The 16165-nt window shown below is 32.4% G+C and overlaps 2 protein-coding genes, 2 long non-coding RNA genes and 1 other non-coding gene across 7 annotated transcripts; 2 read left to right on the top strand and 3 right to left on the bottom strand.

Annotated features, from left to right (window-relative positions):
• Window positions 1-450: 450 nt before the first annotated feature.
• On the bottom strand, window positions 451-3941 carry LOC121797999 (phosphate transporter PHO1 homolog 3-like). The gene is made up of 10 exons (XM_042196807.1): window positions 3217-3941; window positions 2772-3135; window positions 2577-2697; window positions 2372-2501; window positions 2172-2292; window positions 1824-2082; window positions 1445-1744; window positions 1080-1358; window positions 871-1007; window positions 451-782 (listed from the first exon to the last, which is right to left on the bottom strand). The coding sequence occupies exons 1-10, from the start codon at window positions 3794-3796 to the stop codon at window positions 683-685; spliced, it is 2391 nt and encodes a 796-aa protein (XP_042052741.1). The 5' UTR covers window positions 3797-3941; the 3' UTR covers window positions 451-682.
• A 2492-nt stretch (window positions 3942-6433) lies between these two features.
• Window positions 6434-6507, bottom strand: TRNAI-AAU. The gene has a single exon. It is a non-coding gene; the product is annotated as a tRNA-Ile (tRNA).
• Window positions 6508-8662: 2155 nt separating this feature from the next.
• Window positions 8663-11775, bottom strand: LOC121797919. Of its 3 annotated transcripts, XR_006049986.1 has the most exons (12): window positions 11596-11775; window positions 11399-11460; window positions 11224-11268; window positions 10946-11014; window positions 10728-10841; window positions 10048-10142; window positions 9849-9998; window positions 9536-9664; window positions 9381-9454; window positions 9207-9299; window positions 9077-9125; window positions 8663-8774 (listed from the first exon to the last, which is right to left on the bottom strand). It is a non-coding gene; the product is annotated as an uncharacterized LOC121797919 (long non-coding RNA). The 3 variants fall into 3 exon arrangements; XR_006049985.1 differs by lacking the exon at window positions 11399-11460; XR_006049987.1 differs by lacking the exons at window positions 10946-11014; window positions 11224-11268; window positions 11399-11460; window positions 11596-11775 and adding an exon at window positions 11200-11220.
• Window positions 11607-13066, top strand: LOC121800530. The gene is made up of 4 exons (XR_006050530.1): window positions 11607-11722; window positions 12583-12667; window positions 12754-12871; window positions 12970-13066. It is a non-coding gene; the product is annotated as an uncharacterized LOC121800530 (long non-coding RNA).
• Window positions 13067-13117: 51 nt separating this feature from the next.
• Window positions 13118-14131, top strand: LOC121800364. The gene is made up of 5 exons (XM_042199935.1): window positions 13118-13122; window positions 13238-13358; window positions 13437-13676; window positions 13765-13875; window positions 13958-14131. The coding sequence occupies exons 1-5, from the start codon at window positions 13118-13120 to the stop codon at window positions 14129-14131; spliced, it is 651 nt and encodes a 216-aa protein (XP_042055869.1).
• The last annotated feature ends 2034 nt before the right edge of the window (window positions 14132-16165 follow it).

The raw sequence follows: 16165 nt of genomic DNA, 5'->3' as shown, positions 1-16165 counted from the left end.
TGCACAACAGAGGATCTCATCTCGCATTTTATAGTATTTAAAAAGTTATAGCCATTTTTACAATTTTTTTATTAAAGCTTAGGTCATTATAGTAGCTAACACAATTCGTATATTTAATTCCCTAAGATATACGTCGTTATGCTTACATTTTATTTAATTTTGATTTGGGGATTGGAACGTGAATTTGAACTCTACTTCTATTATAAAAGCGAGGTCGAGTCGGTTGGTGTCACCTAACACGTCTCATGCTTAACTTAATTACCGTGGTTTTGTTCTTCATCAATGGGCAAGTACTAAATCATTTGATATTTAAAATTAAATTATTATTGCGTGATTTTGAGCAACGGTTACTCCACAGTAATTTGGTAGATTTTGCGTGATTTTGATATTTACTCCACTTCACAGGTAAATATATAATGAGTTTGGTAGTTAAATAAAGTACTAGTGAAGTGAGAAAAGTAGTCTTTTGACATTTTTTTTTATCTTTGAATTTGTACGATAAGTTGGCAGATTTTGAATTTGTTGACAAAAAAACAGTACTTTGTGGTTAGAATATGTGAATCTGACTGAAGACTTACGTGTAAAAAATGAAAGAATATTACGACTCTCATGCATGGTGCAGATGAAAAGTATGTGAAACTTCTTAGTCTTATCTCTATACAACTGTGTGTAGCTGCCAAGTCTACTCATCTTTATCTTCATCTTCATCGTAGTTGAACGGCAACGGCACTGACTTGAAAGCTCGGAATTTGCCAACGTTGTTGAGATGTTCGTTCTCCAGCCTGCGCGTACATTATAACAAACTAATTCCATTACACAAAATCCATCATCCATCCAAATTCATCATGTTGTGGCTGTAATAACACTAACCTGAAGAAGTTCCATAGACCGCGACGAAGGATCTCTAGGGAAGCCACGAGCGCAACCATGGTCTGCCTATGCAATGAGAAAACGGTGATGTTCATCACAGTCTGCATCCATGCTAATCTCAATAACACATTCAATATCTGCAGCGAAACGTATATATTAGTGTAAAAGTCTTGATCTTATTCGAAAAATATTAGTGATGATGAACTTACAATGGCTGCAAAGTAGGCACTCTTGTGTGGGATAAGCAGCTTGTCTCTCAGCCATTTGTTTTTGGATTTGCTTTGGAAGAGCCCCCAATCCATGACGATGTCCCAATAAGTGCTGATGATGGTGGCGATGATCGAGGTGATCCAGGCTATGATCTTCCATTTTGGCCCTTTGTTGAGGGTGTGGGCTGTTCTTGCGCACACGGCTATGATTGTTGAAAGATATTTCACCCCGTTGTAGCCTTGGTGGAGGTCTCTCTCATCGTATACACGACGTAGACACTGCACATGATCAAGAAATTAACCATCAGCTTCCTTTTGCAGTTTAATTAACATGATTATTTATGGTCTTGATATTATGTATGCACCTGAAGGAGGCGCCACATGTATGGGACTGCAGCGATGATGAAGGAGAAGGTGTTGAAAACATCGTTCGATCTGCAGTGATTTTGCCTGCGTTTGTAGTCTCCCCAACCGTAGTAGCAAATGTAGAACTCTAGGCTTCTTAGAGCTTGAACTTGGCTTGTTAGCTGGTCTGCTAGGAAGAAATCTGGCAATGTAACCTTATAGAGAGGAGCTAAGAGGCAGTGGAAGACGGAGACGAGTAGAAAATAGCGGCTCGAACGGTACAAGATGTTGAGAGGGCACAGCATAGTCACAATCACAAGCTGCGCAAAAATATTAAAAATGTTTAGTCTTCAACATATGCATATATTTCATTAAATAAATCATGGTTAAGATTATTACCAATACTAATCCAAGAGGAAGGAGTTCTGTAATGGGTTTGTAGTCAGCTGTGATTGGATCCATTTCCATGTCTAGATTAGCAAGAACACTTGCTAGAGCCAGCACACTTAAACTGGCTCCAAGAAGCAGAACCTCTCTGTATCCTAGTTCTGTTCCTTCCTTAAATCCAAATATGAAGGCGTAGTTCACTCGATACCGCCTCCACAAGTATACGTTTGCAGCGTACATTATTATGTGGAGAACGATGAATCCGAACAAACTGTCACACAAGTTCATTCATCTTAGTGAAAAGTTGGAATAAATTTAAATAAAAATGGCGTGATGGTGAAGAGGTTTGATTTCTCTTACCTGTAGAGGGGAAACATGGTTTCCATGTAGAGCACTCTGCCTTCTTTGTCGATTATATTACGTGCTCGAACAATCAGAGCTAGTGCTACGATAAGAGCAATGGTGCAGCCAAACAGAAATCCTGCAGGTTTTCTTGCATGTTAGGAACAAACATCCCATGAAAAATAGACCTTCCAGGCAGAAAATGCCCAACTTCTTACCCATGGTAAATGTGATTCTATGTGATTCCCTTTTTGTTTTAGGCCTCAAGATGTTCATTCCTTTGCTACGGTTCGAGTTCGAGAAATGCTTGATGAAGATGGCTTCTACCCTTTCCATCAGCTTGCTTACCTATACCAACATGATAACCTTATTTTTCAAGTTGCACTATTTTACATAACTAAGGAATTTGTGAATGATTTTCACCTCATCAGAGCTGCCCAGATAGGAATTATCAACCATTCTCATGTAAGATTTTGATGCATTTCTTGAAGCAACCTTATCATATTTCTTCATGATCTTTGAGAATGCCATAATGTTCAGAAAACTGTCGCAATCACACAAACATTATGTAAATTATAAATCAGAAAATAATAATGATATTAGCAGCCTTAATAATACCTGTAGCTTTTGAGAAGCCTGAGCTTCTGATAAAATCCAACAAAAGCCCTCTTAAGCTGATCTTCTGCTTTCCTCAAATTATCTTCAGTGAACTTCAAATCTGCCTGGTTAGGAAGATTGAGGAATCCTTTGATTGTCGAACGAGGAGTTTCTTGACTCGTGTTGAACTTCACACGATCAAGAATCTCCAAAGGCGGCGGCCTCTTCTTCGCCTTGATCTCATTCCTCTGCTTCACTTCTTGAACTCCTTCATTCACCACCTCAATTCCATTGCCATCTTTCATATCCTCATGTGATTCATCACACTGCCCTTCCCTGTGCGCTACCGAACCTTCTTCATCTATTACAGCCATCGGAACCCTTCCTGCACCACCAAAACTCTCTAACATGAATCACAGCACAGCTACAGACAAAAGAAAACAAGATTTAGTAGAACCAAACTCACTGCTTGCTTTGACTGCAGAAGGTGTGTTGGCAAACAATGCAGCTGAAGAAGCAGCAGCATCTGAGGCAAGCTGAGTAGTCTCCTCCACACTATTAGTCCAGCCCTGAGGATGCTCCACCTTCACACGAAACGCGATCAACGCCACCATCTGCTTGTTCAACACTGCAGCCTCCTTCATCACCTCATCAACTTTCAACCTATAAAACCTCTGCACCTTATTGAACTCATCATCCAGCCTTCTGAAATACACCATCTCATACTCCCCTCCTTCGGCCGCGGCCCCCAGGAACATCGTCTCCGAGCGCTCCTCCCCTTCCCGCCTCACATTCTGCACCAGAATGGCTTGGTTTTCAACATCACCTGCCGCTTGATGAGCTCCCGGGGAGTTCACCCTCTGTGTTAGCCCACTGAAGGCTCTGTAGAGAGTGTGGCTTCGCACCGGACCGGCCGGCATTGCCAATCTGGTCCTTTGCTTGTAAATTTCGATTTCTTTTACTAGAGTTTTCAAGAACTTATAATCTGTGTATGCTTCTTGCCACTCTGGCACCATTTGTGAGGCAAATTCTTTGCCAAACTTCATTTTTTTTTGGTGATAGATTTACTTACCAGCTATTGGATAAGAATGCAAATGTGGAATGCAGTGTATATAAAGAGAAGACTGTTAGATGAGAAGTTTTTCAAAATCAGGTGATGTTTGTGAACATTCAACGCTGCAAGGTATTATATATAGTTAATGATTATATTTAAATATACGCAGACAAAAATTAACAAAAATATCACAGTGCAGAAATAGTTTGACCCTTGCACCAATTATTTATAATATTTATCATATCCAGTGTCTAAGCACAACACATTAGATATATACTTTAACTTTGTCGGAATTTTGAAATGTGACAAAGTTGTTGAGCATTTGTCGTTTTCCAGATCCACTTGTTTAAAGAATTTTCAACACCAAACCAATATTTTGACAGTGGTCAAGATTGCTGATTATTTGTTTGATGTTCGTAAATCTATTAATTCATATCTATGCTTATAAATTTGTGATTTAAGTTCACTAACCACGGATTAAGAAAAAAGCAAGATTTCAACGTTTCATCTTTTGCCTAATTCAACTATCAATTGTCATTAGTGTCAAACCCATACTCGTCAAACCGTTTTTAATAATTCAAATGCATGCATTGATTTTACGTATATATTCTACGTATAACTAAATTAATCAAAAACTTGAAAAGGGAGTTGACAAGATGTTCGAAATTAGTCCACAAATGAAATAATTTTAAAATCAATGAAACAATCTGCTATAAGGTAAAACGGCGTACGAATGAATTGGTAGTGGCTAATTGATGTAAATCATGAATTATATGCAATAAGTGTATGAATTTCAATCCATGCACATGTAAAATTGACCTAGTTGCTTATCTTGTGCACGGCGTGTGGGGGGAGATCCCTTCGGATTTCTTCAGGGATATCCAAAGGGCGAACGAGGTCTAGGGTTCTTCCCCGTCCTACCCCGTGAAAGAAAGAAAAAGCTTAATCAAACTTAATATATAAGAAGTCTAATTATAGAATAACTAACCATAATCGAGAACCATCAGCAACATAGAAAATATGTAACCGAAAATTCTTATATTAAAACATAGAGTATGGCCATAAAAATAGAGAATTAATAAAGAAAAGCTAAATGCAATAATGAGTCATATCTCATGATTTTCTAGCTTTTGGCTTTTGCATGCCCACGCTACAAATAATTTAATTCAATGCGTAGCTTTTGTAACATTAAAACATGTGATACAGAGAACAATAGTGTAATGTTGTTGGTTACACATGTTTTAAATAAGCTAGGAAAAAAAGTTGGTAAAATAGAGGTGAAATGAAAACCCTAATTAAAACTTAAGGCGACGTGACTTGAAGGATAACGCGTGATTTAAGAATATAAAGTATAAAGGGGAAGGGCATCAAAAGCATTTCTTTTTTTGGAACACTCGAAATTATTAATTTATCATTTAATTCAAATCAAATGTAATGAGGTATACTACTTTATGATGTTAAATAATTGGAATAAGTTGGTACGTGGCAGTGTTTCTATCTTTTGTTTTTATAGGTGTATTATTAGTTGTTTAAATTAGACCTACAAATAGCATTATTATTATATTGAGAATCTAAGAAAAGTAGCTCAAAGATTTTAATATCTTTTGTTTTTATAGGTGTATTATTAGTAGTTTAAATTAGACCTACAAATAGCATTATTATTAGATTGAGAATCTAAGAAAAGTAGTTCAAAGATTTCATTTCTTACTTTTTTTTGGGGGGGGGGGGTTGTTCTCTAGCTTAATCGAAGGGTTTTAGTCTTATTTGTTGACTTGAATATATTCGAACACTTCAATTTTTTTCTAAAAAAAGCATTATTATAGCTCACCAAGAGGGATGTTTTATAGAATTATAGGTACTAAAATTATAGATTCATTCTAAATTTATACAAATAGTCAATTTTTATTAATTTATCTTATTAAAATAATCTTGTGCATTCAGTCACTGAATAACTTTTTTGACAATAAAATGCTTATAAAACTACCAATCAATAATTGTATCGGTTTCAATTGGTTGCTCTCCAATGGGCAACAATCAGAACATTATGGCAAAATCTCGAACTGCCACAAAAAAAATGTAGAAAAATATTCTTCTGGCCAAAATGATATTGTTATGGAAATGAATTTTTCATAAAGTTTATCTAAGCTATAAAATCCATCCAGTACTTTTTAAAATCAGTTTTTATAGGAGTATATGACTTTCGAATTTTTTTTTCCAATAAATGTAGTTTATGTCTTGAGTCTTGAATAATGTACTCTTAGCTGATTTTGATAGAGATAAATCAATCAATATTATTCATAAAAGTAGAAGGCTGGAATCCTAGAAATCTAATTTATCTATAGGTTAAATAGAAACATATAACAAAGTTGTACTATTATCTAAATAGAAAAAAATAATAAGATAATTCGCAATAGAAGTTTTTTCTTTAAAAAAAATCGGGTCTGAGAAATAAAATATTTAAGCTAAGTAGTAAATCACTAGATTATAATATAGCGAACTAGAAAGCAGCACATTTAAAATCGTTGCGCACTAAAATATATGACCAATTAATCAATAAATTAAATATAGCGCATCACAATGTCAAATAAAATAAAATCAAATCAAATCAAAATAAAAATAGATATATGGATGGCCCATGCAGGTTTCGAACCTGCGACCTTCGCGTTATTAGCACGACGCTCTAACCAACTGAGCTAATAGGCCATTTGTGGTCACACTGTTATTATAATGACATACAATATAGATACTAGTAATGTTTTAATGGTATAGAATGATTAGTGGAATTAATTGCATAAAAATTTAGATTTGTTTTAAAACTTCAATAATAAAAAAATCATACTATATTTTATTTCGAAATTCTATACAAAATTCAAATAAATAGCTTAAAGGATAAGAAAGTCTATACACAAAATACAATAAATTTTAAAATTAATAGTACAACAATTTTTAGGAAAAAAGATATAATAATAATTGTTTCCTTGTAACCGAAGGGCATAAACATGATACTTAATCACGGGTAAATTTTCATAATTAGTCTATGGACTATGAGTATGTAAATATATGGAGAGAGGGTTTGACGAATCGATGACATCTAATCAAAGTAATTCAGTAATTATGTACCAACTTAAGGGTATGCATATGATGCATCGGCAGCAATATTAACACTTCATTGAACACTGATCATATAGAATGATCAGCAAAACACATATACTACATTTTAGTTTTCCCTTCACACACATATCACGAAAAAAGACGATGCATTCACAAAACAAAAAGCTATAGATATCTATGGGTAAAACTAATTGTGTGATTGGTGTGTTGAATGTTTGCTTATAGACATAGTTGCAAATGGACTTTTTTGCAGGGATCTTTTCCTATCTGTTTAACTTATAGTATTATATTGATTGCATCCGTAATGATTGCGAAAAGTAAAATGATGTGAAAATATAAAGAGGGAACATTTTTTTTGGTCCACGAACTTTGTCAAAGTATCATTTTAGGTCCGTGAACTTTGAAAATATCATTTGAGGTCCGTCAACTATGACTTAATATCATTCGAAGTACTTTTTTACTATTTCAAAGTTTTTATGGACGAAAATACCATCAATACCTTGAAGGATATATATATTTTTAATTAATTTATCACATACTCATATTTTTTTAACGAATTTTCTAAATATAATTTGGCCTTCAATATTATCACTTAATTTTGTGACATGCAAGAAATGTTCCTTATTCAACTTTTTATAATTAAAGAATTTCAAAATATTTTTAAGATATGTATACTCATAAAACTAATGTCAAAGTCAATAGACGATACTTGAATATTAATATATTATTTAAAATAATATCAATATATCAGTATTTAAGTATCGTCTATTGACTGGGACATTAATTTTACGAGTATACATATCTTAAAATTATTTTGAAATTCTTTAATTATAAAAAGTTGAATAAGGAACATTTCTTGCATGTCACAAAATTAAGTGATAATATTGAAGGTTAAATTATATTTAGAAATTCATAAAAAATACTCCTTCCGTCCCGGATAATTTGTCTCATTTTTCCATTTCGGTCCGTTCCACATAATTTGTCTCATTTCACTTTTACCATTTTTTTGTAGTGGACCCCATATTCTACTAACTCATTCCTACTCACATTTTACTATAAAACTAATATATAAAAGTAGGACCCACATTCCACTAACTTTTTCAACACACTTTTCATTATATTTCTTAAAACCCGTGCCCGGTCAAAGTGAGACGAATTATCCGGGACCGAGGGAGTATATAGTAAAGATATTCATAAAAAATATGAGTATATGATAAGTTTATTAAAAATATATACCCTTCAATGGATTGAGGATATTTTCGTCCAGAAAAACTTGGAAATAGTAAAAATATACTTAGAATGATATTAACTCATAGTTAACGGACCTAAAATGATATTTTCAAAGTTCACGGACCTAAAATGATACTTTGACAACGTTTGTGGAAAAAAAAATGTTCCCTCAAATATAAATATAAGTTTAACCAATGATTAATGTGAGAGTTTTAATGATTTTGGTTGAATGGTTGTGAATAGAATTATAGAAGAAAAGTCTCATAAACCAATTTTTAAATTTTAATTAAGATTTACTTTTACTAGTCTAAGTGAATGTGATATCTATCAATATCTAAAGGGACAGTTTTTGTGTCTGCCACCTGGCAGCATTTTGGCGGGAAAATGAGGTCCAATTTTTTTTATTTTTTTTTTTGCCGTTTTCACGAAAATTGTTTGTCATTTATGGTTCCAATGTTGTTGTGCTGCTTTTGTTATTTGTTTTTGGTTGCTTTATTGATTGTTTTGTGCAGTTCACTATGTTTGAATTATTAATCCTCAAACCTATTTTGTGCAATCTATCAAATATATCAAACTTTTCAAATGTGATTGAGTTACATATATTCTGCAAATTCCAATGCTTCAATTACCTGAACAAGTATAAAGGATATATTAGTACAAAATATGAGTACAAATATAATAAATATATAGAAATTAAGAATTTAATATCTCAGTGCTAATTTAATAATTTCAAAGCTGCATAATCTAAATGTATCATTTAATGTTTAAGAATTTCAGCCGCGTAAGCAAAATGTATCATTTAATGTTATTTTTAATAGATCTACAGTCCATTATAAGCATATGATTGAAAAACTTAGACATTGAATTCATATTGTTGCAGTGTCCTTATTTCAATATCCAAGTTTGCAAATCTAATAAATAAGAATAGTACCTGTTTTTGGTTGTTCATATTTTTCCAGTAAGATTAAGATTCAAATATCCTGCAAATGTATCCTTTGTACATTAGTATCTTAATCTGAAAATAATAGAGTTGTTAAAGTGGGATACATTCATGTTGTTACCTATTTTTTGCTTTTTCTTCCTCTTCTGTTTTGCACAGTTTTGTGTGTAATGATATAGTGTTCAAGCTTCAATGTAATTATTTGTACTATAACCTGCAGATCAAATCAGATTTTGATTAGTATGACAGAAACATGTAATATACTTCTTAAAGCTCTTTAAACTAAAGGTCTTACCAAATAATTGCAAATTATTCTTCATGTTCTTCTATTTTCCACAAAAGATAGGTGTGTTATTTGGTTAAGATTTTCTGTAAACAAATTAAAGTATAAATTAAAAAATTAAACTGGCAATAATATATTTATTGGAGATAATAAATGGAAATTGTTACCTATTTTTTGTTTTTTCTTCTTCCTTTTCTCTTCTCCACGTTGTATAGGGTAGAATATAAACGGATTAAGCATGTATCTTCTCTGTTTCTTCTTTGTGTAATGATTGCCTCTATTATTCTCTCCTTCACCTAAACAAAGACACATATGTGCAGACCTTTAGAGGGTTATAGGCGTGCATCATCTATTTGTAGTTAGCTATGTTATTTAGTTGTGTTACTTTGTTAAGGTTTAGTGTAAACAAAATAAAGTATGAATTACTTAGTTAAACTGGCAATAATAAATGTATTCAAGCTAATAAATGGAAGTAGATACCTATTTTGTGTTGTTTCTTCTTGCTTTTCTCTTTTTCCTCGATGTAGAGTGTATAATATAAACGGATCTAACACACATCTTCTTTCTTTCTTCTTTGTGTGATGATGAAACCTAATATTCTCTCTCCTTCACCTACACAAAGACACAAATCTGCAGATGTGAAGAGGCTTATAGGCGTGCATCCTTTATCTGTGGTTACCTATTTTATTGGTTGCAGCATTCTTCTCTCCCTTCCTTTTTCAAGGTTAGATGCGGCTCTTCTGTCAGTAGGAGTTGTTTATTTTTTTGGTATACCTGCAAAATAGGGTTAATATTAATATGGCAACAGCCACTAATTGTCATTAATGCGGCTGACATGTGACCCAATTAATGCGGCCTATAATTAATAGAGCATGCACAAAAATCTAATCTGAGTGTGTATATATTAAATTGTTCTATTAACTAACTTAGTCTAGGGTTGCTGCATCTATTTTTTAATCGAAAGTTAGTTCTAAATACCTAATTTTCTGTTATTATAATTTATTTGTGTTATTTGAAAGGTCTCACCTATAATTATGTATGTTTTCCAATGTTTATTTTATTTTATTCTGCTGTGTTTGCAAATATACATCACCAAACATCTATAAATACCCAAGTGTGCTTCTCTTTTACTCATCCTGCAACATCTTCCTAAAAGAACCAAGAAATCCCTTTTTTACTTGGTATATGTTACTTCCATTGTGTATTTCTCATACTCATCAACTGTTTTGTCTAATGATATAGGCTGTATCTGTAGTTAATAATTTGTTGTTATATTGCAGCTCTACTGTCCTCTACTTTACTTCTTCAATATTCATAAACGATAATGCTGTTTCAGTAGTTTAGTTTAGTATATCTGACCTTTGATGATATGCCATCTTATGTTCTTTGCCTTATTTTTTGGTCCTCATTTCCTTTGATCTTCATTCTCACCATCTTTTATCTTTAATAGAATTCAGATTCAGGTTTATGCAACTGAAAGGTGTAAACATCAGTATTGAAAATAATGTTTGCTTAACTGAAAGAAGAAAAAGTGTTTTGAATGGAATTGTTTTGATTGTTGTAATATACATTGTTACCATTTTGGTAAAAGATGTTCTTGCCCTCCCTTTTCTGTCAATGATATCTCCCATTTTGTTGCATTATACCTGTACATATGTGAAATCTATAGTTATGGGCTGCTGTAATATACATTGTTCACAAATCTAATGTTTGCTTAACTGAAAGAAGAAAAAGGTGTAAACATCAGTATTCAAAATAAGGTTTGCTTAACTGAAAGAAGAAAAAGTGTTTTGAATGGAATTGTTTTGATTGCTGTAATATACGTTGTTACCATTTTGGTAAAAGATGTTCTTACCCTCCCTTTTCTGTCAATGATATCTCCCATTTTGATGCATTATACCTGCACATATGTGGAATCTATAGTTATGGGCTGCTGTAATATACATTGTTCACAACTCTACTTCATCATCTGTTGCTATCATCTATCTGTTAGTTAATCAGTCTTTATAGTGAATAGATGGTTTCATTACATTTCTTTGTATCTTTCATTGTAGTATTTCACTACTGCATTATTGATAGTTGAAATAGGTACCTGCAGATCATTAAGTAGAGAGTTTAATAACAGAGTTGTGTGAGTTGCTTATATTATTAATTTGTATGTATATAATTGAACCAAATAATTGGCATTTTACAGGACCACTTCTGATATAATGGCTCCATTCATTACCTGTGTTAACAATCTCAGCAAGGCAATTACCACCTCCACAATCAAAGTGAGGTGTGTTCGGGCTTTTCAAGGTTTACCTGAAGATAAGAATGACAAAAGCTTAGAATGTGTGTTTCATGACTCCAAGGTAGATAATCTATGCAGAATATGCAAGCTAGCACATTCTGATTTCTGAAGTATAAGTAAGAACAGATGTTATTCTTTATAACATATATTTTGCTATTGATTTTCAGGGTACTAGAATTCAAGCTACTTTTCCCAACAGTTTAGTACAAAATTTTGGAAATCTAATCAGGGAAGGAGGGATATTTTGTATTAAAAATTTCTTTGTCAGACCTAATACTCTCAGAAACAAAGCATCAAACCACCAGTTCAGATTGCTAATGAATGTCAAGACGGAGATGGTTGAGGTTAATGATCTTAGGTTTTTGAGAGAAATGTTTGACTTCAAGCCCTTTGCTGAAATATCACAATATGAAAATGTTGATGATTCATCCTTCTTTGGTATGAAGTTTTTTGTTATTGACATTTACTTTAGTGTGCTTATTCAATGTACCATCTATTGCACTGTATGTACTGAACCTATGTTCTGTCCATCTTAATGAATTACTTTTAGATGTCATTGGTGTGATAACCGGACCTGGTAGAGTTATCTCTCAATCTAAGTATAGATTGATTGAGATTGAAATTTGTGATGAGAAGTAAGTTCATTACTATTTGGGCAGTCACATTTTATTAGCAGCTTTTCTTAAACTAATTGAATTTCTTTCTTAACAGCCATAACAAACTGTTTTGTACAATATGGGAATCCAATGTTGACTTATACCTAGATCAACTGAAAAAGAGTGATGGAACAATTCCAATTGTGATTATTCAGTTTTGCAAGCGCAATCTATTTAGAGGTTATTCATTATTTTGATATTTTGTGATTGTTTACTTATTTATTTGTCATTATCTGTGGTAATCTTTGTAGTGTTTATGTTTTAGGTGAAATTCGCATTTCTACACATTTTCAAGCTTCTAAGGTTGTGATTAATGCTGATGTTAAAGAAGTTAAAGATTTTAGGATGAGGTACTCATTTTTATGTATTGGATTTTCAAGTCAACTGTTTCTGAAGTTAATTACTACATTTATCAATTTTTTCATTTTTTGTGTAGAATTAAAGATGACAGCAGTTTTGTTCAGCAAATTTCTGTCATTGAAGGAGGACAAAGACTTGGTGGGGAATTTGATGATCTACAAGTGAAGTCCCTTGAGGATTTGTCTTGCCTAGAGGTATTGAATAAGTATCAATCTGATGGTGATTATGATGATGTACAAGTGAAGTACTTTGTGTAATATTTCAATAGTTTATTTCGTTTTGTGATTCACAGGAAGGTTCATGTTGGGTATTCGGTAAAATCGAGTCAGTTGAGTGTCATTACGGTGAATGGTATTTTTTGGCGTGTAAGACTTGTGTTAAGAAGGTCAGAGAAGTGGACAATAAGTTTAACTGTTCGGGCTGTACAAAAACTCATACTTATGCAGTGAAAAGGTATGATACTTGGTCTCTGATTGTATATTTATTAATTATAATATATATATATATATTCAACTCATATATAGTTAAGTAATTTATATCAAAAATATTGTCTTATTTAGGTTCAAGTTTGTGGTGAATGTTGTTGATCATACCAGCAATGCTTCTCTGTTATTGTGGGATAGGGAAGGCAGTCAATTGTTAGGAAGAAATGTGACTGATTTTTTAGGAAATGGTGGTCAGGTTTGTACATTTAAATACTGAAATTTAATCTTGGTTCTCTATCATTGGTGAGTTCTAATTTCATTTCTATTTCAGCAGGTTGCTCCTAAGAATTCCATTCCTGCACTTATTGAAGAGATTCTTGTGGGTCAGAATGTATTGTTTAAACTTCAGCTGAAAAATCATATTGAGTATTATAGAAGTTACCCTTTTACTGTCAACAAAGTTTGTAATCTCCCTGAAATAGTTGACAAGTATACTCCTAAAGACATGGGTGAACAGATCTTTAAATTTGATACAAAGTTATCTCATCTACTTTTTGGAGCTGATCTTGCTGAGGTATTTATAGTTTCTTATTAATCTTTAACTGTTTTTTTTATTTTGAAATAGTTCATATTGTTTTTACCTGATTTCACTTTACTTATAGGTTTCTCGGAAGTCCTATGTTACAACTGATCTGTCCACTCTAGCTAATGAGAATATCAGTAAATTGTTGGTTGAAGGAGCTGAATTTAATTCTGTAGTTGATGCTGCTGAGGTATTTGTGTATAAATTTCAGCTATTTTGATTAATTAGTAATTATTTTCCTGTTTTATAATTAACTTTCAGAATTAATATAGGGTTCTCAGAAAGTGTTTGTTACACCTGATTTGTCCGCTATTTCTAATGATACAAATCATGGATGGGGTGTTGAAGGCTCTGTGAAGCGATGCTTGGATTTAGAATTTGACAAATGTGATCATGGTGATGAAGTTCAGATTAAGAAGAAAGAGAAAATTGATGGTTCTTATTAGAGGGGCAATCATAGTTGGTGTTTACTATTTGCACTGTTTTGTTTTATTTGTATCTGAAAACAATTCTCATTCTCTGTTGTTTTGTGTTGGTTTTGTATTTTGTCACTGAACTTGACAATTTTTTGATGCTCTTTGGGCATGTGCATGGTTTCCATGTAGTCAAGTTAGTATTTTGAGATCTTCAACAAGAATTTTTAAGGTAGAGTTGTCCCTTAATTTTATAATGAAGTGTTGAAGTTATTGTTCATTTTTTTCCCCTTATTCTGTATTTGCATCTTTGACAATGTTTACTTTTGAAATATGTGATGAAGGTCAGTAGATGAGTATAATTAAATGTATAAACATAAAGGCAATTCTAGAACTTGATCATTGAAGTAATCTATTTGCATTCGGATTCATAACTATCTATAAACCTTGATGTAAGCTAAACATGGCATATGTGGAGTCAATTTTTTTTACAAGTTTAAATTTTAAGAATTTTAATTTGAGAATTAATATTCAACCTGTTGGATGCAAAGAATCAAACAGCACAAGTCTTACCCAATGAGTTATGAGGTCAAATCAGATACATAAATAATATATAAATTTAAAAGAAATATATTACTCATTCATAATCTAACATGATGGAGTTATGTAATCAAATATTATGAAGAATCATAATCAAATTTAACACCTGTTTAATAGGTTTAACACTGTTTAACATCATCTCATTCAGTGGGATATCCTAAACATTAGATTTGAATTTAGGATTAATACCTGTGTATATGAAGATAATCTTGCTTTTGCATCTTGCAAATAATCATGGAGCACTCCAGTGGTCTCATTCAGCCTACCAATCATCTTTATCAAAGTGTTGTCATTAATTATAGGAGATGAGTTTGAATCTGCAAAAACCCTTCACTATCAGATAAATGTAACAAGAACATTACCTTTTAAATACTAAGTTTCTTGGGGGATAATCATACACAATGAAAATCCTATATAATCCAAGAAATGCATGGATTTTAGCTACTTGAGACATTCCAGTGAACATTGTGGCTGTAAAACTTATTGATTATTCTTGATATATGTAAATTCAGAGTATTAATTCCGAGGAAATCAGATCATTTGTCATTAAACAGGTACCAAAAACAAGTACTATTTTAATTTTTTTGCCATTTAGCTAAGTTCAATATTAAGCTTAATGTGAGAATCCTGTTAGTGAAAAATTCTAAGATAGGCTTTCAGCCTTATAATTTCTTAAATAACAATTTAGATAATCTGTTTTGTGGGATAATCTGAAAGGTCTTCTTGGTATTTGTGGAGTTTTAAAGGTTTAAATATGCAGTTCTGCAGAGAGTAATATGGCCTCACTATACTCTGAAGTTTTTTAACATCATTAAGACACATATTAGTTGTTATTACCTTCTTAATCAATGAAGAAGTTAAAAAGATCTGCTATACTTAAGAGTTCTTCTTATCAACAGTTAACAGCTACAACATCAGGTATTCTATGTAACTTTTACTTTTCTGAAATTTTCCCTGAAGCTCTATGACGTATTACATAAAACTCATTTATTACATGGATGTTATGTATGACTTCTGAATTTTTTTGGATGACTGTTATACAGAATACATATACATTATAATCTGCAAATGATAATCTCATAGATTAGCAACGTTTTCAATATATTATGAATCCGGATTAAGAATTCAGATTAACTGATGTGCATATGTATCAGTGTAAATGTTTTAAAATTTACTTGAATTCGACAAGAATTACAAATCTATACTAATAGTCACAAAAATGTAGATCTGCTTCAGTAGATCTACCAACAACATTTCCAAATGTAATTGAGAAAAATATTCCATAAATGAACATTGTGTGAGAAACTTATCTCATCCGGATCTGATCTGATTTGATTTAGTAGCATATCAATGGCCTTTTGCTTTGGTTTACCGGTTTTACGCCACTCCCCGTCGTCTAGGTTGAAAATGAAATCGGGGCTTTTACAGGGAGATAATTCTAAGGTTTGAGATTGTGTTGGTAGGATT

This window comes from Salvia splendens, chromosome 4 (genome assembly GCF_004379255.2).
Source record: "Salvia splendens isolate huo1 chromosome 4, SspV2, whole genome shotgun sequence".
Classification (NCBI taxonomy): domain Eukaryota; kingdom Viridiplantae; phylum Streptophyta; class Magnoliopsida; order Lamiales; family Lamiaceae; genus Salvia; species Salvia splendens.
This window is presented reverse-complemented; position numbering and strand designations above follow the sequence as displayed.